At 48.9% G+C, this 26,508-nt stretch overlaps 1 protein-coding gene across 3 annotated transcripts; it reads right to left on the bottom strand.

Annotated features, from left to right (window-relative positions):
• Positions 1–123: 123 nt before the first annotated feature.
• On the bottom strand, positions 124–26,283 carry Gtpbp1 (GTP binding protein 1). Of its 3 annotated transcripts, none has more exons than XM_074084504.1 (13): positions 26,146–26,283; positions 22,063–22,572; positions 19,356–19,467; positions 11,700–11,880; positions 10,767–11,115; positions 8,475–8,598; positions 7,491–7,605; positions 5,887–6,031; positions 5,585–5,767; positions 4,813–4,948; positions 4,032–4,210; positions 2,620–2,820; positions 124–1,635 (listed from the first exon to the last, which is right to left on the bottom strand). In XM_074084504.1, the coding sequence occupies exons 2-13, from the start codon at positions 22,252–22,254 to the stop codon at positions 1,543–1,545; spliced, it is 2,010 nt and encodes a 669-aa protein (XP_073940605.1). In that variant the 5' UTR covers positions 22,255–22,572; positions 26,146–26,283; the 3' UTR covers positions 124–1,542. The 3 variants fall into 3 exon arrangements, with proteins under 3 accessions (XP_073940605.1, XP_073940606.1, XP_020029388.1); XM_074084505.1 differs by having other exon boundaries at positions 5,585–5,656; XM_020173799.2 differs by lacking the exon at positions 26,146–26,283 and having other exon boundaries at positions 22,063–22,585.
• Positions 26,284–26,508: the final 225 nt, after the last annotated feature.

Here is a 26,508-nt window from a genome sequence, read left to right as displayed (position 1 = left end):
AGTGGGAGTCACACCTGCCTGATGGGAAGCTGGGCTGCCACAGGGCGCCCAAGGGCAGGCAAAGCCACAGCATGCCCTTGACAGCACCTCCGCCTGGAGGGCTGGGCAGGGAACACAACACTGTCAACGTGGAAGAAACTTTTATTGTGAATGCTGGTCTGGTCAGTCCACAGCCACGGGTCAGTGGTGACTAGAGACAGTTGGGAGCAGATAGGAGAGAGGACCAGCAGTCAGGACAGGACAGGAGAGGGCTGGGGATGGAAGCAGGTGAGGTTGAAGAAGGACCCAGCCAGCTGGGTGTCTGCCCTGGCTAGAGAAGAAATGCCCATCAGCGACCCTAAACCAAGGGCTATGGGGGCAGAGCTCGGTCCAGGCTGGCTCAGGACCATGTCACCATCTCTGCCCCACTCCAAGCAGCAATGCTTCCTGAGGACTAAATGCTGTGCTGGGCCTGGGAGAGTCTGTTTCGGTCCCCGCCTGCTCTCGCCACTATGCTCCTGTAGCAGCCTGTTGGGCAGCGTGTGGGGAAAGGATTTCTAGTACTGGCTGGGCTCAGAGAAGCACACCCCTCCCTACCAACAGGACACGCTAGAAAACTCCATCTGGGCAGGCCCACACCCTACTTTGGCCAGCCAAAGGCCAAAGTCTAAGCAGGCGGCCACTCCTGGGTGGGGAGAGCCTCCCAGTAGGCAGATGGCAGAAGCTAGGAGCAGCTCCAGCCGGCCCAGGCAAGCACAGGATTGTCTCCAAGAGGAAGCCCACCAGGGGTCTTTGGATTGGTGGCACGGGTCAGAATGGGGGTGGGCAGAGTCTTATAATGAAGTTACCTCTCTTCTACACATCACAGGTGACACTGAAGAGCTTTTGGCATTACCTTCCTGGGGCTTATGGGAAAAAGGGAGAAAGAAAAGGGGAAGCCACCACTTTCTGCCTGGTAAAGTCTTGGACTGGGGGTTCCCTGCTCTGGCAGAAGACACTGAATCTCAGAGACCCCTCAGCCCAAGGTCAGCCCCATGGAAGGGCTCCACTGAGAAGAGCAGTGGAACACGGGAGGCAGGCTCCTTCAGTTCCTGAAATTCCCTAAAGGCTCCGAAGATCTCACCAAGACAGACACATGGACGGACGGAAGGTCAGGCAGGCAGCCAGCTCCTGGAGGCTGGTGGCTAGCCAGGAGGAGAAAAGGAAAGAGACTGACAAGGCCCTGCCCGGCTGCACTCCTGTACCTCACGCACACACACACAACCACACTAGATAGAGACAGAGTATATAATAAAAAGAATAAAAACTAAGGGCCCAGATGTACAAAAGATGTGTGAGTGAGAAACGAGGCAGGAAGAGGTGGGAGATAGTCAGTCCTCTGGAAGTCTGGCCACCTTCCTTAGCTTATAAATTACAACTCCCCTGGAAAATGGGTGGGGCAACCAGGAGGCTCCAGCTATGGCCTGGGGGTGGGCGGGTGGCGGTTAGAGCTGCTCTGCCCAGCTGGTGAGTGGGCCAGAGAGTAAGGATCTCTCAGGCGGTGAGGGTGGGCCAGAGGAAGATTCAGCAGCCGCTGGCAGGAGTCACACAGGCCCCCTGGGACTTCACCTTGTGGCGCTGGCCCCCTCGTCGCCGGCCCCCACTGCTAGGCTTGGGCTGAAAGACAGAAAGAAGGTACTTGAGAAACACTGGCCCTCAGGAGCAGGGCTGGGCATCCAGCAGGTGGCAATGTCCTAACCCTAGCCTGGACAGGAGTTTACCAGGTGACCTCGCTCAGCCCCATCAGTGAAAGAGCTGGGGGGGGGGGGGCAATGGGAGGAAGAGAGGGAGGAAAAGGGGAGGGAGAGAGACACACAGACTAGTGACAGATCCAGGAGAAGCTTCCTTTTTCAAAGCGGGACCCAAAAAGAGACACTGGGGAGGGGAGTGTCAGGCCTTTGTCAGGAAGAGCTGCCAGGAGTTGCCAGTGGGAACTACAATGACACAGTCATGGCCACCTCCCCTCATGCTGGGAGAGAACGCAGGAGACCCTCTGCATAGTATCTCTCAGACTTTACTCATACAAACAATACTTACTATGAAAGGGAAACCTTGATTTTGTAAAATCTACTTTACTAAAACTAAATGCTAAGGCCAGGCACAGTGGCTCATACCTGTAATCCTAGCCACTTGGGAGGAGGAGATAAGGAGGATTACAGTTTGAGGCCAATGGGAGCAAAAAGCTGGCTTCAAACAGTAAGCTGGGCATGGTGGTATGCACTTGTCACCCCAGCTCTGTGGGAGGCCAAAGGTAGGAGGATTGTAGTCTGAGGTTGCCCTCAGGGCCAACCCCCCAACCCCACCAAAAAAAAAAAAAAAAAAAAAAACAACCAAAAATGGGAGACCCTAACTGAAAAACAATTAAAGCAAAAAGGGCTAGAGGCATGGCTCAAGTGGTAGTTCAAGCCCAGGTTGTGCCAAAGATCAAATTAAATTGATTGCATGTGGACACATCTCATACTTTGAGAAACACTGCCTTAAGTGGTACTTAGGTGCTGGAAGTTGGCTTCTCTCTGACTAGGGACCTCCTGTGGTCACCTCCACAGAATCAGTCACACTCCCCCGCCACCCTGCTTGAGACCACAAGCGGCCCACACTCACCGGTGGCTGGAGACTGCTGGATGAAGCTGACTGCCCAGCCCCTAGGGAGGAAGCTTCATCTCCAGGTGGAGGGGCCCCTACCACAGGCCCACCAGGTGGGCCCCCCTCTTCTCGTTTGGTCAGGGAGCCCTTTTTTGTTGACTGCATTTTAATCTGCTGGGGCTTGGAGTTCATCGGGGAGTTGTTGGTTGTCTGGAGCAGCTGCAGAAGCCAAGGGGGTGAGCATGAGGTCAAAGCTGCAGGCAGTGGCACAGGCTTAGCAATCTGTCCATGTCTCTGTTCTCTTCTCTTAGGGACTTCTCATTCCCTGGCCTGGCTGGTCCTGTGCAAGGCAGATGGCAGGAGGACCATGCCACGGAGGTGGAGGGAGGTCTTGCCATCCCCACTTTTAGGCCAGGAATGCTGCAGCCGCAAGGCTGTCACCTTACCTCCTGCCTCTGCACGCCCAGAAAGGCTTTGGCCTGTTCCCAGCCCCAGCTGCTGTTCCAACTCTACAGAAAATTCTATAAACATCTGCCACCTTATACTCAGCTCAGCTACTGGGACAGGGCCCAGTCTGCCCACAGTATGCTCTGGACCAAGTTTTAACTTCAGGCCTCCTGAAGATATTAAGTGAACACTTGACCAGCTGAAAACATTCAGAATTTTTCAGAAATCATAAAAGCTACCACCAAGGAGAAACTAGCTCAGAATCGTCCTTTGTGGTCCAAGTTCAATCCCAGAGGACAGACACTAAGGTGGGTGCTGTAGACTCTGCCAAACTTTCAGCCAGCAGTTGCTCAAGGACACAAACTCCAGGATCTCCAGGGACAAGCCTGAGGAACACCATTCAGGAAGAAGGGCCAACCTAAGGTTGATCCCAAGATCTCAAACATGTGGAAACCACTTCCTTCCTCTGCATAGAGCAAGGGTCAAACCCTCCACAAATGTCCTACCCAAGGCCAATGTTGAAGTCTACAGTGGGCAAAAGGTGGGTGGGCTCCAGGACATACAAATGGCTCAAGGCCACATCCCCTACAATGTCTAGCACTCTTTCTGACTGGATCCATTGTGCTGCAGGGAGCCCTCAGGCATGGCGCCAAACAGGCCACAGGACCCAGACTGGTTGTCCCTCACTAGGCCCAGAAACACTGCTCCACAGCTTCCTATGCAGGAATGCCATGCCTCAATCTCACCTTCTCTCTGCTAAGATTACCACCAAATCTCAGGACAGGAGGCCTCTCAGGGGGGTGAAGACAGCACTAATGCCACACTTAGCACTGGCCTGGCTTTCTCAGGGCAGGGACTGTCCCTCTATCCCAGGTAGAAGACTGGAAAACCCCCAGGGCTCTCGGGAGTCAACGGTGCTCAGCGTCACTGGCCTAGAGTGGACTGGTTCTTTCTGGAGCAGGCAAGGTCTGCCCTAGCTGTACCTTGGTGATGGTGCCGACAGCCTTGGTGCGGCCTTCTCGGAACACCAGCCGCTGGTCTATGTGCAGGTACTCAGGGGTCTTGATGAAGCGGAAGTGGACAGTGGCCTTGTCCCCAGTGCGCAGACAGTCCTTGTCCATGCTCAGAATGGTGGCCGTCTGTCTGATGCTCCCACAGTGTACTACCAAAAAAGCAGAGAAGTCAGGACATGTTTGAGGTGCCCTGTAGCCTCAGGACCAGGAGAGGCAGTGAGGAAAAGCACAAAGCACGCTGGAGCTGCAGTGCAGCAAGGCTTATCTCTAGGGCTGAAAGACCTCTGGGAGGCCAAATGCGTCAGGGTGACTGAAGGCCTGCTCTTGGACCTGATCCTGCCTCACACGCCCCACTTTCCCAGCAACCAAGGCCTTATACAAGGGATTACAGGCACTGTGCACTGTGCCTCCTCATGGATTACAAACTCCTGCAGAGAAGGGCCCTCCCAGCTCATCCTCGTTCCCAGCACCTTGGCACCACCAGTGAGCACACAGCAGTGCTCAGCAGTCATGTGCTGAAGGAATGAATGTGAGATCCTTGAGAACAGGTCTGAATGTTAGAGCTCTCAGCGAGCATCTGCAGGACCAAATATACTGAGGCTAATGGGTAGAACCAAGGGAATAGCTTTGCTAAACAGGTTAGAGACATACCTCTTTGCTGGATCTGGAACTAGGGTGTTGGGTCAATGGAGCCCCTTTTGGGGAAGTTAGAGCAGGGGCCTCCTGGGCTAGTAAGGCCTTAGACACCTACCCATAGCCTGGTAGCGAGGGCTAATTGTGGTGGGGTGGTGGAGGACAAGAATCTCGGCCTCAAATTCCCAGGAGGCTTGGGGGTTCAAGCGTGGAGAAACCATCACCATGCCCTTCCGGATAGATGAGCGCTTGATCTAAAAGAAAGGGGGAACAGCAGAGCTCAGGGACAATGACGTCTGGTACCCCCCCACCCCGGTCCTGGAGAACCAGGCATCTTTCTAGAAATGGGGACCACTCCAATTCAGACCTGCCCCTCACCACCTTTAGGGTGCACAAGCACCTTGGTACTGTGTGGGAAGCTAAACACTGCTGCTGGAAGGCAGGAAAGGCTTTACACTGGAACTTTCCAGCTGCTGGGCAATTTGGTGGGCAGAAGATGGGTGACCCAGAACTAGCACTCACCCCACACCCTAGGAAACAGAAGACCAAGTAGGAAAGGATCCGATACAGGCCCCACCCTAACCCTATGTAGAAGAGCCTTACACACAGCAGGGACACTCTTACATGACCTGTGAGCTCAGGGCATCTGAGAAAGGAACACAGCTTTGAGGCAGCAGTCCTGGGTTCAAGTCCTGGCTCTAACACTTACTTACTGTATGTCTTGGGTAAGTCATTGGGCTCTAAGCTACCGTGTGCTCAACTGTAAAAATGATGTCAGCAAACCCCACCTGGTGGAGCAGCCATACAGACTGGAACTGGTGAGTGAAGCACCAGGCCCAGAACCTCACACAAAGAGCCGGAGAGGAGTTTTTGGAATTAGCCCCACTCACCTTCTTCAGTGCAAAGGAGGCTGTCTGGCCTCCCCGTACTTCCTTGACAGGCATGCGCTTGCGATGAATTGACTTGACAGCAATAGACAGGAAGTTACCCAAGGGGTCAGGGCCCAGCAGCAGAGTGTCATTCAGCTTGATTAGGCCCCTCAGGGTTGTTCCCGACACTACTGTCCCCACACCCTGCCAAGGAAAAGACCCCAGTCTAATAAGTCCACCCCCACTACTGATCCACCCTGATGGTGGGGTAGGAAGTACCCACCAGCCACCAAGCCTGCCCAGTCCCATCCGAAGTCACTCACTGGGACAGAGTAGGTGTCATCAATCTGGAACTCAGCAGGCTCCTCCTCCCTGTAGCTGGTGCGGGGGGACAGGAGGTTGAGGAACATCTTCAGCAGATCTAGGTTCTCGCCTGTAACGTTGGAGATCTGGAATATCGGGCACATCCTAAATGGAGGGGAAGAGAAGGAAGACAGGAAAGAGGCATTCAGGTGGCAGCTCCTGCCCTGCCCTGTTCTACCTAGCCAACCCCTGCCTCACCTGGCCAGCACTCCTGTGCTCTGTTTCTGAAGACTGCCCCTCTTTCTCAAGCACATGTATGCTTGCTTAAGTCTCTAACTGCCTTTCCACTGGAGGAGTCAGCTGAAGACCCCACATTCCCAGCCTTTCATGCTGGGCTTGTGGCAGATTCACCTCTCAACGATCTGTGTTCCAGCCATATCAAAGCATCTTTCCTTCTCCGGGGAGCTTGGCACTACCCTGTCCCACAGACCTGCTCACTCTGATTCTCCTTCCTGAACTCTTTCCCTCTTAGCCAACTACCAAACCTTGCACATCCTCCAGAGCTCAGCCCAAATACCACTCTGTCATGAAACTCTTCCTGGGGTTGGAGGTATAGTTCAAGTGGCAGAGTGCATGTCGTACAAGTGCAAAGCTCTTAGTTAAACCCCAATATCACAAAATAAATAAACAAATAAATAAAATAAAGCTAGCATGAAACCCTTCCTGAATGGATAGTCTCAACTTCTTGGAGCTCTTGGAGAGCTTTTAGTGTCTCTGTTATCTGTGACTATATGATTTTCCATCAGTCACCTATGGGCTGGGTCTCTCCTACTCAGGGTGAATTAAACTCCTTGGGACCAGGAATTCCTATAGCTCCTACAACAGGGCCTGCACAGACTAGGGGCTCAAAAATGACTAAGCTGAATTATCTGAAATGTGCCCCTTCTGCTGACCACCTGGTGGTACTAAAGATAGTGCCAGGCTAGAGGAAGAAACCAAAAAGCCAGGCTGCTCTGTGCTAAAGACCAAGTCAGGAAGCAGATGGTTCCAAAGGAGGCCTGTGGCACTAGGCAAAGGAGCAGAGTTTACCAAATTCACTGTTATCAAGCAACTAGTTTGGACCAAGGAAGAAAATGCCTTGGGGACTGTGCTGGAGTCACTTTTGAATCCTCAATGTCTACATGAAGAGCCTGGCAGAACAAACATCCAATAAATATTTATGGAATGATAGTAAGTCCCAAAACCAATCTGTGATTAGAGAGCTTTTGAGAAACAATATAAAAAAGATTAAGAGCCGTCATAAAAAATGGCTACACATAGTAAATGGCTGTGTGTCTGTCATATACCACCAGACCCAATATTAAGTACCTTAAATACATCATTTGGGATTCCAACCTCAGACAAGCCAGTGCCTCAGAATCTGGGCCACCCAATATAACTTCTAGGCAACAATGATGGCCTACACAGAAACTTATTTCCTCCAATCTCTAAATAGTAACAAATGTCCATGACACCTCCTGGCTAATCTGGCAACCATTCCAAGCCTATTGCCTGCTGAACCCTGCCAGCAAAGGGGACCGCCTGGAAGCACATGTTCCCTACCTGTTACCCCCACCCTCAATACCTTTCAGAGCTGAAGTTGGAGGCTGTAACAATCACATCATCTTTGCTCTGCACCAGCACAGGGATCTTCCGGCAGCCTGGTGACTTCAGCAGGCGCTGTAACAGCTTCAGGGTTTCTTAAAGGGTGAAATGGAACAGAATTAGGGGGCACAGCCTTCTCTTTAGCCAGGTTTCCAGGGTAAGACGGGTCCACTCATTACTGATGCAAGCAGGAGATAGACAGACAGACGGGCCAGTGTTAAATGCCATAATGCCTGGAGAAGCAAAAAGGAGGGTCAAAACTTTGGTAGGTGTGTGTTGCTAGTAAGAGCACAGATGGGGCCTCTCTTCTAAGGCTGTGAGTCTGAAACCTGGCAGACTTCTCCAAAGTTTCTAGAAAGCCTGCATCCTGTAGACAAGTGGCTTGGGGGTTCCCTAAGACGGACAATGTTCTTTCCAGAATGCTCTGTTTCTTGAGGAAAAAAAACCCTCATCTGACAAAAGTATTTCTCAGGTAATCAGAAGTCTGCTGAGGCTCTTATTATGAAGCCTTCTAGCTGGACTGCGTCCTGCTTCTCCCCTATAATCTGCAGCAGTGAGGAAGAAGTGCATGAAAGCAAAGCCTCACAAGCCTATATGGAAGCTTTCTGCCTAAAGGTCATCACACCCTCTGCCCAAACTCGTGCATCTACATCGAGCTTTAATGGTAGAGCTCCACATCTACTGCCAAGGTGCATCTGAAAAGCGGTGCCAGGCTAGGGACCTCAAGGATCCTGTGCTTGGAACCAGAAGGAAAAAGGAACAGAGGGAAATTGTAAGCTGTGCTCAGATCAAGAGCTAAATGGGGAGGAAAAAAACATAAGACTCGGGGCTAAGGGAAATTCAGGCCATGTCTGAGTACAAGACAAGGAAGCAGAAGACCTGGGCTAATGCCCTGGCAGCAGACCACCATAAAGGTGCAGTGCTGACAGTCCCATAGAAGCTGCTGATTGGAGGCCTCACTTACCTTGTAGGATGTTGGCAGGACACATGTCAATCTTGGTGACTACCACAAAGACAGGTACATTGAGTGCCAATGCCAAGCCCAAGTGCTCCTTGGTCATCCCGACAATGCCAGCATTGCTGCCCACCTGCCCCAACACAGAAAGGAACTGTCAGAGTAAGGGAGACAGAGGCTGCTGCTGGGCAGGCACAGGGCCTCAAAGAAGGCTGTCAATGAATGCTGGGCTGGACATACATCACTTTAACCCTGACTCAGCACTGTGGCTATCAAAACCTGAGAAGACTTATGCACAATAAAAAAGACAAACTGGGAGAATCTGAGAAAACAAGTATCTACAGTCTTCAAAGGATTCATTCAGCTTAACATCTCTGGCCCTTAGTTTCTCCATCTCTAATATGAGGACAACCATCTCCACTTTAAAGGGTCACCTGAGATTGAGAAATCATGACATGTGTGAAGGGTCCAGCAAGAACTAGGTATTCACACAATGGCAGCTGTCATCACTGTTACTATTTCTTCCTGTAATAATACAAGTTTTTCAGTACCACCATAAAGACTTCTTAAATAAATTAGGGCACATGAAACCGGGTGTGGCGGTATGGGCCTGTAATCCCAACGTGCAGGAGGATGAAGAAGGATGATCACGAGTTCAAGGCCAGCCTGGACTACATAAGCAAGTACCAGCCCAGCCTTGTCTACATAGCAAGATGATATCTCAAAGAAAAGAAAAAGGGCTGGGTCAGTGGCTCATGCCTACAATCCCAGCTACTAAGGAGGCAGAGATCAGAAGTATCAGTTTGAGGCCAGCCCAGGCAAAAAGTTAGTGAGACCCTCATCTCAATCAATAAGCTGGGCATGGCGGCTCATGACTATGGTCCCGGCTACATGGGAGGAGGTAGGTCAAAGGAACAAAGTCTGAGGCCAGCCCCAAGCAAAACCATGAGATCTTACCTGAAAAATAACTAAAAAGCCCAAAAGGGGTGGGGACATGAACATTTTATCTGGAATGAAGATGATTCCATTCATTGGTCTTATGCACTGCAGTTCAGTTAGAAAAATGCTTATTTTTATTTTATGAAGAACTAGAAGAGGGGAGGCTTGAAGTCTCCAAATACAAAGAAAAGAAGGAAATGCTAATAGCTGATTTGACGGGTATCACCATATACATGTACTGAAACATCATATTGCATCACATAATATGTGTAATTATTACATTAGTTAAAAAAGAAAAAAAACAATTGCCCCAAATAAGCCCTCCAGATCTTCCACTGAGACCCCAGCCTATATAGCAGTCTTCCTCATCCAGCCGAGAGCTGGTGACACACCCTGCCATGTTCAAAGAAGCGGGAGATGAAATTGTGCTGCAATCCTAAGAACCCTAGGTAGAGAGCTGCCAAGAGCGTTCCTACAACAAATCCTGCCTCTCTTCTCGTCTGCAGTTTGGGGAGTTGGCCTGAGAACCTGTGTTTGTGGGGTGACTTGAACAAGTTTGCTAGGAACAGATGCTGTGTTTACCATGCTTATTACACAGGCAGCTGAGGAACTGGGAAGGCAGATCTTTGGGAGGACGTGCCAGGGGAACTCACGCACTTGCGCACATGTGCACTCTCGTTCCCTCCCTCCTCCATGAGGGCTGTGATGCTGTGCACAGGGCTTGGGCCTCACATGGCCTCGTCACTCCCATTCTGTCCTGCAAGCATAGCAGCAGGAGCCAATGCTGAGCCCTCTGCTCTCTCCTTTAAGTGACTCTATGTGATAAGAATATAATCTCTCTGGGAGGTGCATGACTAGGATGACCCAGTTCTGGCCAGGTTACCAGGCAAGCTCAGTGCCAGGCCCACAGGAACCTCCTAACAAGGGCTGTGCCCTTGCTCCTTCCTCCCAAGCGCTGACTGGGAGGTACTCCCTACATGCCTTCCCCAGGCCTCCCCTTTCATGGTACCACCTGAGGTTGCCGCTTCTAAGTACCCCAACTCTCTGGAGAAAATGTGTCTGAAGGCAGTAAGGAAGCCCCAGAACCCTCCTCGGTGCCTCTGAAAAAGAAGAGGGGTCTTGGTTTATATCAACAGAATCCCTTCCTGGTCTAATGCAGGGCAGAGATCAAGGCTCACCCTTTGAGAAGACTACAAAGCTCAGAGAACTGGCATCCTGAGATCCCAAACTTGCCACCCTTTCCCATCCTTGCCACACTTATCCAAACCAGCAGGCCTCAGTGTCAGACCAATTCCAAGCCCTTATATGTGACCACCCCCAGCAGCCCTGCCCCGGCCCCCTCTTGAGACATCTCACACTTACCATGAGCATACAGAAGTCAGGCAAATGGCCAGTCATGCCAAAGACAGTGGTCTTCAGGTACTTTTCGTGGCCAGCCAGGTCAATGAAGGTAATAACCTTAGAGGACTTCTCACAGATCTTTGTCCACTCCAGGCTGCCACCATGGCTGTCAGGCTTGTTCACCACATTGCCTTCACTGTCAAAGCCTAGAATGTCATTGCCCACACTGCTGGTGCGACCAGATTCAATCTCATGTTTGTGGCGGAAGAGTTTCTGGCGGGCAAAGCCACGGCCATTGTCCAGTTCCCCATGTGTCAGGACCCCCAGAAGTGTGCTTTTGCCAGCATCCACGTTGCCCACGACTGCTACCCTGTGTGGACATGAACCCATACATCCATGCGAAAATCAATGGATAAAGAGACAACTCAAGAGCCCAGAAACTGGATCCCTGAGTCCAGGCTTGCCCCTGAAACCTCAGCGCATGGCTCCTATTCTTGGATGAACACACTGGGAATGTCCCTGGAACTTTATCCCAGAAGTACAAAGTTACTCAGGAGCTCCAGGTTCCCTCAACACCTACCTCCCCTAACTTCCACCACTAGGAAGAGCTCCAGAGCTACAAGAGACACAAACTGCTCCTAACCCCATCCTGGGAAAGTAAATGCAGCCCACAGAGTGGGCACAGGAAGGTTGGGCCCTCCCTCCCACACTTCCCAGATGGAAATATCCACGGATAGAAATGCAGAAACAGTTCAGAGCTATCATGACCCTGGACACTTTTGACCCACCTCGGGAAGAGAAAGGTAGGGAAGGAGTAGAGCTGACGAAGAGAAAGGTAGGGAAGGAGTGGAGCTGACATGCCAAGTGTGACAGACTCTATCACCATTCTTGGTGAAGCCCTAGCCTCCAAGCTCACGCGCCAGTGACCCTGGAACCATTCTGAAGCTTCCTTACCTGACCTCTAGGAAGTCGTTGTCTCCGACTCGTTTCCGAACTAGGTAATCACGCACACGGCCACCAGCTTCTTGACGTTCCCGTAGGAGGATGACATCAGCCTCTATCTGTTCTGCCATGCTCTTCACTGTAGCATAGGAGGCCTCCATGTCAGCTTCACTCAGCCCGTACTCAGTCCCATCTGATGACAAGAGATAACACATCAGCAGGAGAGAGAATCCTGACCAACCAGCCTGCCCATAGGCCAGCCAGTTAAGCCCCCACTAACAAAGGCCACTTTCTACCTGAGCAAAAATTCCGGGAACAGAGTTAAGACATGACAGAGCCATGGGTTTCCCCACCAAATAAGGCACAGGATAATTCACTCAACACAATCACTGAGACTTTCCTAGTTTTATGTGAAGTCTCATGCTGGGTGCTGGGAACAAAGATGCCCTTAACCAGCTCCCTGCCCCTTGGAACAGACAGACAGGAAATTAATTAATTGCAATACAGTCCGAGCACCATGCTGTAGAACTGGACAAAAAGAATGTCTCAGAATGGCTTGAGAAGTGGAGGGTAGTGTTGGAGGTGCTAATCCTAAGCTAGGTCTTCAGGGGTGAGAAATGAATCCAGAGAGAAGGCGGAAGAACAGTCTTCAGAGGAGCAAAGCATGAAGCATGGCAGCTCATGGCACATTTAGGGACCAGAAAGACACTCAGTATGTTGGGGACCAGGCTGGGTCACGGAGTGGCAGGAGAAGTGGAAGCTGGTATGACAGATGGACATCAGACAACAGTAAGACCTCTTGCACCAGACCATGGGAATCCTGGAGGTCAGGCAGGAAAGTAACATGGTAAGATCAAGATGGGTTACAAAGATCTCCTAGGTGGTAAGCAAGCAGCCACAAGAGGGAAGTCCAACGGAGAAGTAATTCTCGTATGTAGGCAAGCGATGACACAGGAAGATGGAAGCAAATGGAGAGGCTTCTGTAATTTCAGAGAGAGATTTTTTAACTGAGGTGGCTCATGTGAAGTGTCTAGCAAGCAGCTGGAAAAACAAGTTCAGGCCCAGGATGAGGAGGGGAGGCAGACAACGGGTGACCCTCATTCCTAAGTGCCTACAGTCCAACCCTAGTCAGCTACTTCCGTGTGCTGTGGGGTTTAATTCCCACCACCACTCCTTCAGCCTTTCTCTCAGTACTGGGGTTTGCTCCTTGCAGGATGAGCCGCTCTAGCAGGGCAACCTCTTCTCTTTTACTACCCAGAAACCTTGCCTCACCAGGAATGCTCCTTTCCTTCCTCCCATCTTCTCCTTCCACTGCTCCCCTACAAACTCATCACCCCAAACTATGAAAAAGAAAACCACCCCCTCCTTCCCTTGCCCCTGTTCACCTCCTAAGCTACCATTTCCTCAGTTCTTCTTTTGACCACTAAATATCTCAAAAGAGTAGCCACCCCCACTGACTCTGAATTGACCATTACCTGAAGAAACTGCAGTTTTCAGATGGCACCAATGGCCTTCTCACACTCTGCACTGCTGCACCTGCCTTCCCTTCTGGAGGCACATCTCTCCCACTTTGCTGCCCACCCCCTGACCTCTCCTGAATGGCAGTCTCTTTCAGTCATCCATCAAGGCCCTCTTGTCTTTCCTCTACACTTTGCTCTTAACCAACTTGTTCTGTGGCTTCACCTGTCATCTCAAAAACTACAAAAACACTCACCTCTAGTAGCACCACCTTCTTCCCTAAGCTGCGTACTGAACAGCCTGGATGATAACTCCTGGAGGTCTGATATTCAAATTACAGCAGCGCACAAATGTTCAGCATCAGTAAAACATTGGGTAAGCTTCACTGCTTCCTATTTACAGTGGGGCAAAGATTTGGGTGTGGTGGTGCTCACCTGTAATTCCAACACTAAGGAGAGGAGACAGGAAGCTCACAAGTTTGAGGCCAGCCTGGATTACACAGTGAGACCCTGCCTCAAAAAAAAAAAACCTACAAAAACAAAAAGTGGGGCAAACAGAAGCCAGAGGCCTCAGAGCTGGGAGCTTCCAGAAGGGTCATATGAGCTGGGTTCTTCCAATTCCAAACCTAGAGACTTTCCTTTGCAATGTCCCTCTCACTGCCAGACCACCCTCCCTCCTCTTGCCTTCTCTAGTCTAATAACAATACTTTCCTCTCAGTCACCCAAGCTTAACTTTTTTTTTTTTGGCAGTACTGGAGTTTGAACTCAGGGCCTCACACTTGCTTAGGCAGATGCTCTACCACTTGAGCCACTCCACCAGCCCTTTTCTGGGTTGAGTATTTTCAAGAATAGGGTCTTGCGAACTATTTGCCCAGGCTGGCATTGAACCATGATCCTCATGAGTAGCTAGGATTACAGGTGCTCAGCCAAGCTTAACATTCTTATCAGTTCAGTCACTGATTCCAGTTTTCTATTGTGTCCTTTCTCTGCTGTCTACTCTTTTGGCCAACTCACTGCCACCAGCCTGATTCCAGCCCTTATTCTTCTGAGTCACTGCAATAGACTCTTAACTGGTCTCAGAAAACAGTTTCTCCTCCTTCTATCCATCCAGCATAGATTCACATGCTTTTTTTCATTTTTTTTATTGTTTTATTATTCATATGTGCATACAAGGCTTGGGTCATTTTTCCCTCCTGACCCCACCCCCTCCCTTACCACCTACACCACCCCCTCCCTCTCCCACCAACCCCCTCAATACCCAGCAGAAACTCTTTTGTTCTTATCTCTAATTTTGTTGAAGAGAGACTATAAGCAATAATAGGAAGGAACAAGTGTTTTTGCTGGTTGAGATAAGGATAGCTATACAGGGAGTTGACTCACATTAATTTCCTGTGCGTGTGTGTTACCTTCTAGGTTAATTCTTTTTGATCTAACCTTTTCTCTAGTTCCTGGTCCCCTTTTCCTATTGGCCTCAGTTGCTTTTAAGGTATCTGCTTTAGTTTCTCTGTGTTAAGAGCAACAAATGCTAGCTAATTTTTTAGGTGTCTTACCTATCCTCACCCCTCCCTTGTGTGCTCTCGCTTTTATCATGTGCTCAAAGTCTAATACCCTTCCTTGTTGGACTCACATGCTTAAGACCCTAAAAAACCCACAGCTCCCCTGTTGTCACTTTCATATCAAACCCTCTGAATGGCTTTCGAGAACCGACAGCATTCTGGCTTCAATTCCTTAAGGGCTTTCCAATTTATTTCATATACCCCATCCCCACCCCAGTTTCTCCTTGTAAGCTCTGTCTCACTGCAAGTAATCAATCCAGCTACCTCTTTCCCCTGGCTTCCTTCATGGTTCCAGCTCTATACCTTTGCTCATGGATTTCCTATTCCAGACAACCAGTCAGCACACCTCCTTTTTTTTTTTTTCATTTTTCTTTTATTCATATGTGCATACAAGGCTTGGTTCATTTCTCCCCCCTGCCCCCACCCCCTCCCTTACCACCCACTCTGCCCCCTCCCTCTCCCCCACAATACCCAGCAGAAACTATTTTGCCCTTATTTCTAATTTTGTTGTAGAGAGAGTATAAGCAATAATAGGAAGGAACAAGGGTTTTTGCTGGTTGAGATAAGGATAGCTATACAGGGCATTGACTCACATTGATTTCCTGTGAGTGAGCACACCTCCTTCTGTCAAGAGCCTAACCATTCTGCTCAGAGGCCCCACAAACATTTGTCTCCCTTACAGCATTGCCACATACTGCCTTGTGCTATAGTGTTTTGAACACTATATATCACCCACTATACATCAGCATCATGAGGATGGGGACCACATCTTAATCATTCCCTAATCCTTGATTCCCTACCAGGGGTAGCTTTCCTACCTCAAGTCCTCAAATGTTCATAAAATGTAAAACAAATGAATCAAGAGAGCAGCTGGGTGGTGGCGCTGGTGGGGCTCCTCAGGACATGGCTGAGGGAACTCCCAACACCCACTGGGTTAGGGAAGTGCGTGGGGTGAGTGTTCCACAGGAAGACTGCCATGCTCACTGGACTTCCCACCTCTGCCAACCTCTCCTGAAGCTTTACAAGGAAAAGCAGGATTTTCAGGTCCTGCTCCACACCAGGGGCCATCACCAATGTCACCCTGTTTACCAGGACTCCCAGCTGGCCATATTACCCTTCTCTAGCCTGCACCTCATTCCTCACTCTAGGAGTAGAGACAAAAGCCAAGGAGAAAAGCTGCAGAGGCTCAATTACCAAAGGCGACATACTCAGCCATGCCAACCCTAATCAGATTTCCATCCTGCCAGCTCACTTACCTTTTCTATAAACATTGCTCTGCGCAATGTGCTGCAACTGCATGGGATAAACATCTCTTCAGCATGGCACCCAAGGACCTTGGGACAGTGCTTGCCTACCTGTTCAGCCTCCACTCCTGACCTCACACTCTTCACTCCCACCTTACTGGATTACTTCTGGCCCACTACACAGGCCAGTCTCCAATGCTTCCACTCCTGTGTGCATGTGGTTTCCTCTGCCCACTTGCCACCACCTCCGTTTATATTTAGGATCAATCCAACAGGCAGCTCCTCAGCCTTTACTGACTACTCCACAGACTTAACACCCTTCCTATGTTTCCTACACTTTCAATACAGTCATGACTTAGTATTTAAGAAATAAACAAGGTTCTTTTGGAAAGAGATCTCAAAATAAATCAACTACGACCTGTAATCCTGAAAAATTTACTGCCACAACTACTAATGCTAACACTTATATGCCAAATGATTTCCTTGAATTCTCACTTAGTTTTCACTCATGCACTATGGGATAGGTTCTATTATGTATATTTTAAGACAAGGAAAAAAGTTAGCGGCAAACCCAGACATGCAAGCTTCAGACCTTAAACTACTAGGCAATATAAACTTGACTCCTTTTTTTTTTTTTAGTGTGTGTGGGGGCGGTAGGGGTGGGAAGACGGTTCTGGAGTTTGAACTCATGGCCTCACTTGAGTCATACCCCCAGCCCTTGACTTGACTCCTAAAACACTAACCATGTAAGAATGCACATGTAAAGAGCACATTACTTCACATTGTTCAGAATTTTTTTTTTTTTTTTTTTGGTGGGCCTGGGGTTTGAACTCAGGGCTTTCCACTTGCAGGTGTTCTATGCCTGAGCCACACCTCCAGTCCATTTTGCTCTGGCTATTTTGGAGATGGGATCTCATGAACTATTTGCCTGGGCTGGCCTTGAAATGTGATCCTCCTGACCTGTCTCCCAAGTAGCTAGGATTGCAGGCTTGAGCCACTGGTGCCCGGCTTAGAATTTTTTAACATCTAATTTATTCCTACAAAATTTCTCTAAGATGGGGGGGGAAGGTATCATTATCCCATTCTACATAGGAAAGCCATGATAAAGAAAGGTAAAGCACCAGGAACTCTCAGGATATCCTGATGAAGCTGACTCCTGGGGGCCTTGTATCTGGTTCAGTCCTGTTTGCCTCTTTTGTTTATTTTTTGGCTGTACTGGGCTTTGAACTCAGGGCCTCACTCTTGCTAGGCAGGCACTCTATCATTTGAGCCACTCAGTCAGCCCGTTCAGTCCTGTTTGATGTTCAATTTGTTTAGCTAGCTAGTTCTGATCTCTTTCCGCCTCTAAACAATCCAGCAGGAAGGAGTCACTATGAATCTAATAGCAAGGATAATGCTGGGGTGTGTGGGAAATGGACTAATGAGTGTTTAACATCTTATGTCTTGCCACGGAAGGGTTAATTAGCTGTGAGCTGCCAAGGCCTGGTAAAACTCAGAATATTCATAAAAGGACAAGAGAAAAGAGTGGGTTTAAGAATCTGGGTCTTTCTGGGAGGCTGAGGCAGAAGGATCTTGAGCTCAAGGCCAGCCTAAGCTGCATAGTAAGCCCCTGTTTCAAAGGAAGGAAAAAAAAAAAAACCTCTGGGTCTTCAAAGACTAGTCCCACCACTTGTCAAAATTGACCTTTATATGGCTGAAATTCTACAAGCATGACGTGATCTTTGAGTGGCCAAGCATGTTACCTGACAGGATTTCAGAAGGCTATCAATGATTTCTTAGTCACCAAGCAGAATGGCCTTTTCTGAACCTAACCCTCCTTGTTGCCTGGATGGTACCTGACAATGCCAACCAACTCTGTTCCCTTCTTGACACGTAACCACTCAGGTTGTCTATCTCTCTGACCATGCCTTCTTTTAGGTGATAAGAACCACAACTAGGGAGGTGGCAGCAAGGATGGGAAGTAAAGGGGAGATAGGAAAGACATTTCAAAGGAAAACAGATATTTGGAGATCAAACTTTTCTTCCTTTAGTTATCTTACAGCATTTCCAAATGTTGTTTTCTACAGAGGTTGTGTGTGTATATGCCATCTTTCCTCCTTGGGACAGGGACCAGATTTTTAATTTTTTTTCCCCTAAGGCCTAGCACAATGCTAGGTAAACAGTCTACTATTGAGCTACATTCTAGACCCAGAGGCCAGATTTTAAGTATCCAAAAGAGCTTTGTAACAGTATCAAGCCTTAAAAGATACTTAATAGACACATATCAAATCAAATAAGTTAAAGAATGAGGATGGAACCCAGGGCCTTGTGTATGCTGGGCAAGTGTTCTACCTCTGAGCTATACCCTCACCCATTTTTTTTAAGGGCCTTGCTAAACTGCGCAGGCTAGCCTTGAACTAGTGATCCTCCAGCTCTGCCTCCCGAGTAGCTGGGATTACAGGCATGAGTTGTCACTCAACTATGATTTTGAGCTCCTCAATCTTAAACTCAGACTACAAAAGAATAATTACCTGCCTTTACAAAGCCTACACTGAGCAAACTGCTCCCTTAATGATGCATCCAGGCCCATCCTGGGTTTCCCGCAAAGATGACAGAGGTTAAGTGCCAGTACAGGCTGAATTTATAATTGTTAACAATCTTAGCTGTCATTTCAGAAAAGATAATGTCACAAAGAAGGACAAAGGTTCAGCAGGTCTTGTATTAAGAGCGTAAACTAAGAGTGATGGGGGGGCAGGGAACAATGCCATGATATAATCTGGGATTCTGTCATGGGGGCTGCCTTCCTCTAAAACAGGAGGCCCCATTGTGATGAGTAAGCAGGTTTGAGGACAATAACTAGAATGGTCATAAGCCTACATGCCTGACAGGATCTAGTGGGGAGATAAGAGAACCTCTGTTATCACAGCTATCAAGACTGAATGGTCAGTATGGTCTGGGCAAGGCAGTCTGACTGAAGAGAAGAATTCTGGGCATCTTTTCCCTGCTGACATCAAGAAGAATCACAGAGATTCTCTGCTAAGCAGGAAATAGATAGTGACAGGATCCATAAACTGGGCTTCGAGGTGAAGACCTGAAGCTGCCCAGGGCTACTTAATTCTAGATCTAACTAAGACCTGCTCTGTTACCTCGAACAGAAGTTTCCTTGCTTGGTGCTTCATTTCCTTTCATGCAAATGGGGAGTACTGAGGTATAAAGGAAGCATCTGCAGAACTGCTTGGAATGGGAATCTTTACAGCCAAGCAGACCTGACCACTGAGGAGAGGACTGACATTCACTCTGCTTGCTTATGACCTCCAAACAGTTCTGCAGATGCTAAAGCATCACTGAGACACATGAGCAAGAAAGTAGATAAGGGGGAAATGTGTGCTCTAAGTAATTGTTTAAAATAAATGAAAGAAAAACTATGCTCACCTGATCCCTGCCCAATGACATATATGGTCTCTCCGCATCCCTCGTCCATCCTCTCCCACATCTGCCGAAGTAGGCTGTCATACTGCTCTGATGTAGGGCTCACTAGAACCAGCTAGAAGAGAAACCAACAGCCTTAAGCCCACACTTACTAGACAACACCACAGTCAAGGCTGACCAACAGCCTGACCAAAGACCTTGACAGAACCCCCATAGCAGCTTAAATGAAAGTAGCTGCACAGTTCTTCATGCCCTCTCTGCCTCTCCTGAAACACTTTATATGACCCAGATGATATATTAAAGTGAGTATGTCTGAGCCCTGACCCACAGGAGAGAAGGTGTAAGCAGCCTGTCTCCTGCTGCTTCACAAGAGGGGCAGGACCCAAACAACCAAGAGTCTGGCACTGCAGGAAGAAGCTGATGAGCAGTGTTTTACTCCCACATGCCAGTCTTCTACCTGCAGTGTGCATCTAGAAATTCAAGACAGAGAGCTCACATACAGCCATGCCCTCCACCTGCAGGCTGGTGGCAGCTGCAATAACAAAAAGAATTCTGCTCCACCTACTCTTATTGGGAACAGCAGTGAAAACTGCCTGTAAGAGTCAGCTTCATCAATAAAACACCACTACCAACTAAAGTGAGTATTAGCACTATTGCTGTATGAATTTCTGTCAATAACATTATCAAACACTTATTTGAGGAGGCCATTCATCAATGGACACATCAGACCTCATTCTCTATGGATTTCCTATGTGACCTTGGACAAAGGATTTAACCTCTCTGAAGACCAGTTTTTCAATGTATAAAATAGAGACACTACTTTGCATCCTAAGGCCACCGAAGAGACCAAATATAACATGTAAAGCTTCTAGGTCATAATCCAATTAATGGTCATTACAAAGTTTTCTTTACCCAATCATTTTTAGAAAAGCCTTCTTCCATGAAAGTTGCCAGCACTGTTCACTAATTATTTCTCTCACTGAAAGCTCACAGAGCCTTAGGTCCCCACATCTGATTGTAACAAGAGTTTAAATGCCTACTGTCTACTCTTTTCAGGACTTAATCTAGTCAATCCATCCCTCCTCTCCTCATGCTCAGTTTTTCTTTTCAATACCATCAGTATTTATATTACATATATCTTCTCAATTTCAAAATTGTGAGGATTTCCCCAGCTCTTCAATGAAGTAACACTTCCCTATCCATGACCATTAAACAAGCTGGTCAAAAAATAAAGGTACTACCCTCTTTGCAACTCTGCCATGCAACTTCCCACTGTGTTTTCAGGTTTCACCAACAACTTGACCATGTATCGACATCCACCTTATCCACTTGTGAGTCAGGTGTCTATCTTACAATTTCCAGTGTTGACTCATCAGAGCTTGTAACTGTAACCTGGATGCTGCCTGGGTCACATTGCCTCATACATTTCCCTGATGGGCTCTCTGAGTTTGGCACCCTCATTATGGCATTAGAGGCACAAGACACCACCACTGTGACAAACAAGAGCTAGCTGGCTCGAAAGAGAAAGAACAATTGAAAATCGCTTACTTAGATTGCAGGGAAAGTTCTCCCCAGTTTAGGGCCAACTTCTAGACAATTTTGTCACCATAAGCTATGAAAAGTCACAAACATTTTCCAACCTAACTATCTTACTACAGCCAGGAGTGGTATTAGCAATCTACCTTCCATGGGCTGCCATTCAATCCACACGGAATTATCAGCTATCCAGTTCAAACGCGTGCTGAGTCTGTAGTATGGATCAAGCACTACACTAGGTGTCTTCACACACACTTCTAATTTTTGCAACACATCTGTACTTTCTTAAGATGAGGTAGCTGGAGAACTGAGAGGTCAAGAAACTTTTCCAAGGTCACAGAGCCTTTTTAATGGCAGAGGAGGAAAGGGAAACCAGCCCTAACTTCCAAGTTGACATTCATTCGCTCCTTTGGCGATGTAAAGCGCCTTCAAAACACCGGTTACATCTTGTACTTACTTTTTAATTCTCAATACAAAGCAGACAACGAACCCTTAATTCCTGCCTTCCTTCCCCACAGCTCGGTTTTACTCAAAACACTATCTAAAACGTTCTTTATTATTCCACTCCCAGATGGTGCGATTCCGGGTCATACCATCTTTCTACTTTGTTTTCGCTAGCCTCTCAAAGTGGACATTCCTCAGACATCCTTATTCCCGACTGAGCCACTACTTTGTTTCCTTTCCCCAGACCAGGAAGAGAGGCGGCTGCCATCCCTGCCTCCCCTCCCTCCGACTACCTGTCTCGGAGCATCCCCAGCCCAAGCCACCTCCACCCTCAGTCGTCCGGGACGCTCAGAGGGGCAGACACCCTGGGTCTCGGGTCCCCGCGCTGAGAGGACCCGAGGAAGAGGAGAGGCGGCCCGGCGCGGGGACAAGTAGGGCACGGAGCGCTGCCGTCGTCGGGCGCCCCGGTTCCACGTGGCGGAGCAGAGGGGCTGAGATCTCGGCGGGAGCCAGGAGCGCGGGAGGCCGGGTCTGCGCCTCCGGGAACCGAAGCGGGGGTCCGGGGGCGGCCCGGCCCTCACACGTCCCGGAGAGCGGCAGGTGGGCGGGCTCGGTCCGCTCCCGTGTCCCTGCCTCCCCCGCAACTGGACGCCGGGTGCCCGCTGTCACCCGGAGACGGCTCGGCCAGCTGCGGGTCCCCTCAGAGCCCACCGCCGCCGCCCGGGCCTACCTTGCTGGTGAGGTCCAGCTCCGGTTCGCCGTTGAGCGCCTCGCCGTCCTCGCTGCAGTCCGAGTCGAAGCCGCCGTGGAGCCGGGCCGCGGCCGCCGCGGACCTGGCCGCCCCCGGGGAGCTGGGTTCGGGGGCGAACATAGAGGCCGGCACCGGCGAGTCCACCGGGGAGCGACTCCGCTCCGCCGCCATCTTTAATAACTTAGGCTAATTCGCAGTCTGCCGCCCTCCCTCCCAGGCTCATTTGACTAATCTATGCGCGGTCCCGCCCCTCCCTCATCGGAATAATTTATGCAAAACTTCTCCCGCCGCGCAAAGGTTGACACGTATCTCTAGCTAAGACACAATCGGCCAGGCCTCTCAGTCACCAATCGTTGCAGCCCTTTCAAGGACCTTAATGAATAATTAATGAGGCTTAAACACCAACAACAAATGTCTGAGACGTCACGCGCCCTGGTACCAGCTCAGGAGGGGCCAGCACGGTGTCCACGCTACCTGCCTGGAGCCTTCCTGCCAACGGGAGCAAAGCACAATATGACTGACATGGCAGTGATCCAATAAGAAAAGAAATTCATACAACGCTTCTTTGTGCCGCCCCCTCACTCTCCAGTTTTCCAGAGGCGGGGCACAGCTCCCAATCTTACTGCAAAACAGTCGGCGCCCTAAGCCTTCCCATGATGGACAGGGGCGGGACCCAATCTAGTCCTCCATAGGTCCCGCGCCTAAGGCCTGTGCTCACCGAGATAGTAAACGGGAAAATGAGCCTCCCCTTCCATCCAGTGACAGGCAGTCGCTGGAACACGATGTCCAGCTGGCACGCTCCAGGCAAATTTAGTAGTAGAATCGATGCTGTATAGTCCAAGAGTTGTAATACTATAGCAGCCAGAGCGAGGCAATTAATTAAACGCTGACCTTAGGGATTCATTGCCTCGGCGGAGAGAGCAGTTACGTGTGCGGGTGTGTGTGTGTGTGTGTGTGTGTGTGTGTGTGTGTGTGTGTGTGTGTGTGTGTGTGTGTGTGTGTGTGTGTGTGTGTGTGTGTGTGTGTGTGTGTGTGTGTGTGTGTGTGTGTGTGTGTGTGGTAGGAATCAAGCAAGCGGCAAAAATGTGTGTGTGTGTGTGTGTGTGTGTGTGTGTGTGTGTGTGTGTGTGTGTGTGTGTGTGTGTGTGTGGTAGGAATCAAGCAAGCGGCAAAAATACAACCCAAAAGCACCTCACCCCATTTGTGGTGAACAGCTAAGCCAAGATCTGGGGACTTGTTAAGGTAGTTTACTATGGATTTTTTTCCCCGAGTGTCATCATTTGTGGAAAGCCCCAATATTAAATGCCATCGTTGTGCCTTAAATTTCTGTTTTAAATGTGTGAAAAGCCTAGACCTTCTGCTAGGTGAATCTAGGTACTAATCAAGGTCTGACAATGCTGGTCTTGGCCACTCATCCTAAGCAGTAGGCAAGAAAGAGCAGCCATTAGCCATTCCAGATGGTATCCAATATTTACAGTTTGGAATGAAGGATTTAGTGACCAAGTGGACATATTCCAGGTGGCCTGCAGTTTCAGGGATCTACCTGAGAGTAAAGAGACAGCTTCATCTTGTTCCTCTTCTCAACTAGGTAGCACAAGTCTTATTCATACAAACATTTCTGGGAATCTTTTCTCCTGACTAAACTGCCCATCACAATCCTATATATTCCTTTATCTGGACCCAAGACATAGGTAAAATGTTAAAATCTTTTTTTCTTTTTTGTGGGACTGGGTTTTGAATTCAGGGTTTTGTATTTGCAAAGTAGGGCTTGAGCCACACCTTTGGTCCATTTTGCTCTGGTTATTTTTGGAAATGGGGTCTCCTAAGTATTTGCTGTGGCTGGACTTGAACTGACAACCTCCTGCTCTCAGCCTCCCAACTAGCTAATATTACAGGTTTGAGCCACTGGCATCAAGCCAAATATTAAAGTCTTGATTTGCTAGGAAGCTAAATATTGGTCTGGGGATGTGGCTCCGTGATAAAGCACTTGGCCCAGCATGCATGAGGCCCAGGTTCCACCACCAGCACCACAAAAAAAAAAAAAAAAAAGGATTATTTTCTACAATAATTGACTGTGCTGATGTGAAATGCCTATAACATCTATTTGGTCTTTGTCTGCTTCGTACTGTACAGTTCCTAAAATCTTTAAACTCTCCCGAGTGACAATATGTTTTTGCATGCTAGTAAGTTGACTGATAGGGGCTGGTCACCATGGAAAAATTAAATGGCTAGAGGTTCAATCCCATCCCTCAACCCCTGGGAGAGAAGAGAGACTGAAGCTTAGGTTGATCACTACTACCAATTATTTAATCAACGGTGCTTATGTAGTGCAGCTTCCAGAAAACCCTCCCCTCCAAAAGCACAGTGTGGGGTCATCCTGAGATTCCAACACATGCGGTTTCTGGGGAGTTGCACTTGAGAGGGCATGGAAACACACATACCTTGCTATGTTTCTCCATCATCTATCTGGCTATACATCTAAGGTCTTGGGGTCTTTCAATATCCTTTATAGCAAGTTGTGAAACCTAAGTCTAATTTCCCTTAGTTCTGTAAGCTACTCTAGTAGATGAATTGGACAAGGGTGGGGGGATCATGGAAATCCTGACTTATACAGCTAGTTGGCCAGAAATTTTGAAGGTCCAGACTGGCAACTGGCACCTAAAGTGAGAGGCAGTCTCCTGGGCCTGAGCTCTTAACCTGTGGGATCCAACACTGTCTTGAGGTGGCATCAGAATTGAATTGAATTAGGGAATTCCCACTTGCTGCACACCTGATTGGTTGGGTTGGGGGGAGAAATTCACACATTTTCGTGTCCACAGGGCTGGACTGTATTAGCTCCACTGCTCAAATTGGTATTTAGCATCTTACCAACTGGCTCTTCCAGAAAGAGTTCAAGTTCAGAATGTGCAATCTGGCTACCACCATAACACCCTGAACATGCCTGATCTCATCTGATCTCAGAATGTGCAACCTAACACCTGAGAGCAGAATAAAAAACATGCCTTTCCCACTAGAGGACTTTGTCCAGAAAAGATATTCTGAGAAGGTGCTTCTTGACTGGGGTAGTCAAAGTAACATTTTAGAGGAAATTCCTTATTCATTTTTCTTTTCTTAAATTAATTTTTTTGAGACAGGGTCTTGCCATATAGCCCAGGATTGTCTTGAACTCGGAATCCTACATCTCAGCCTCACGAGTGCTGGAATTACACACTTGGCCACTATCCATCTTTACATCCTTTCTGAAAACAGGTTAGCCTAGGTTCAATCTTAAATCTACTACAAACATAGTAACCTTGAGCAAGTCAATCAACTTTTTTTGTGTGTGTGTGGTAATGGGGTTTAAACACAGGGACTTCAATATTGTTAGGCAGGTGCTCTACAGCTTCAGTCATGCCCCTAGCCCTTAAATCAACTTGAGTTTATGTTTTCTCCTCTAAAAAAAAAGACAAGTATCAAAGTCAGGGGCTTATGTTTATAATCACAGCTACTCAGGAGGCAGAGATCAGGAGGATCTCGGTTTGAGGCCACCCAGAACAAAATGAAAGCCAGACCCTATCTCAAAAAATTGAAAAAAAAAAAAAAGGCTGGTGGAGTGGCTCAAGTGGTAGAGTGCCTGCTAAGCAAGCATGAGGCCCTGAGTTCAAACTCCAGTACCACCACCAAAAAAAAAAAAAAAAAAGCTTGAGTAAGACTCTCTACCACATGTTAAATAACTGTTGACTGCAATGGCTTGACCGATTGTTTGAAGGGTTCTAGCAGGGAAGCGCGATTACTCATGCCCACTAATACACTCTTGACCCAAGAACGGTCCTTGGGTCCGTTCTTTCATGGATTTGAAAAAAATCAAATCCATGAAAGACTGTAAGTAGTTTGCTTCCTGACTCACACAATGTGCTCATCTGGAGAAAATTCAGAGAGGAAAGCTCCGTGACATCCGCCAGCAAAGCGGGGTGCAGGGCAAAAGGGCAGTGGTTTGTATGGAGTGAACCAGAGTACGACACCAAAGAAGTGAAATAGGATTCTGCTTTCCACTTGAAATGCGACTCCCAGCAAGGAACTTACCCTTTGTGCTCCTGGAAAGTGCGAGGCGGTCGGGCTCACTAACCAAGAGAGTTAGACCCAACCGCGTCAGTGAGGTGTTTTGAGATCACCTGATGAACGGCGCGCTGGACAAACATAAAACGGCCAGGGCACTCTACGCACAAAGGGGAGGGAAGGAAGAGCCGCAAAGGACAGCCCCAGGCCGATCTCCGCCCCGGCACGGCGCCGCCGCCCGGAGGAGGGGCGGACGAGGCGGGATTCCTTGCCAGGGCGGAGCCGCCGAGAAGCCAGACACCATCTCTTTCCTCCTCCGCCGCCGCGGGGCTCCGCAACCCCGCACTGCGCAGTCACCCGACCCCCGCGCCTTCAGGCCGCTCCGCGCTG

Source organism: Castor canadensis, chromosome 8 (genome assembly GCF_047511655.1).
Source record: "Castor canadensis chromosome 8, mCasCan1.hap1v2, whole genome shotgun sequence".
NCBI lineage: Eukaryota > Metazoa > Chordata > Mammalia > Rodentia > Castoridae > Castor > Castor canadensis.
The sequence above is the reverse complement of the archived record's forward strand: the minus strand, read 5'-3'. Positions and strand labels throughout refer to the sequence as shown.

Coding starts and splice junctions, on each gene's coding strand:
- Gtpbp1 (XM_074084504.1), bottom strand. CDS start 22,254: ATGGCGGCGGAGCGGAGTCGCTCCCCGGTGGACTCGCCGGTGCCGGCC. Junction 11,881..19,355: donor TGTCATTGGGCAGGGATCAG/GTGAGCATAGTT, acceptor TCTTGTCATCAG/ATGGGACTGAGTACGGGCTG. Junction 8,599..10,766: donor CTGACTTCTGTATGCTCATG/GTAAGTGTGAGA, acceptor GTGTTGGGGCAG/GTGGGCAGCAATGCTGGCAT.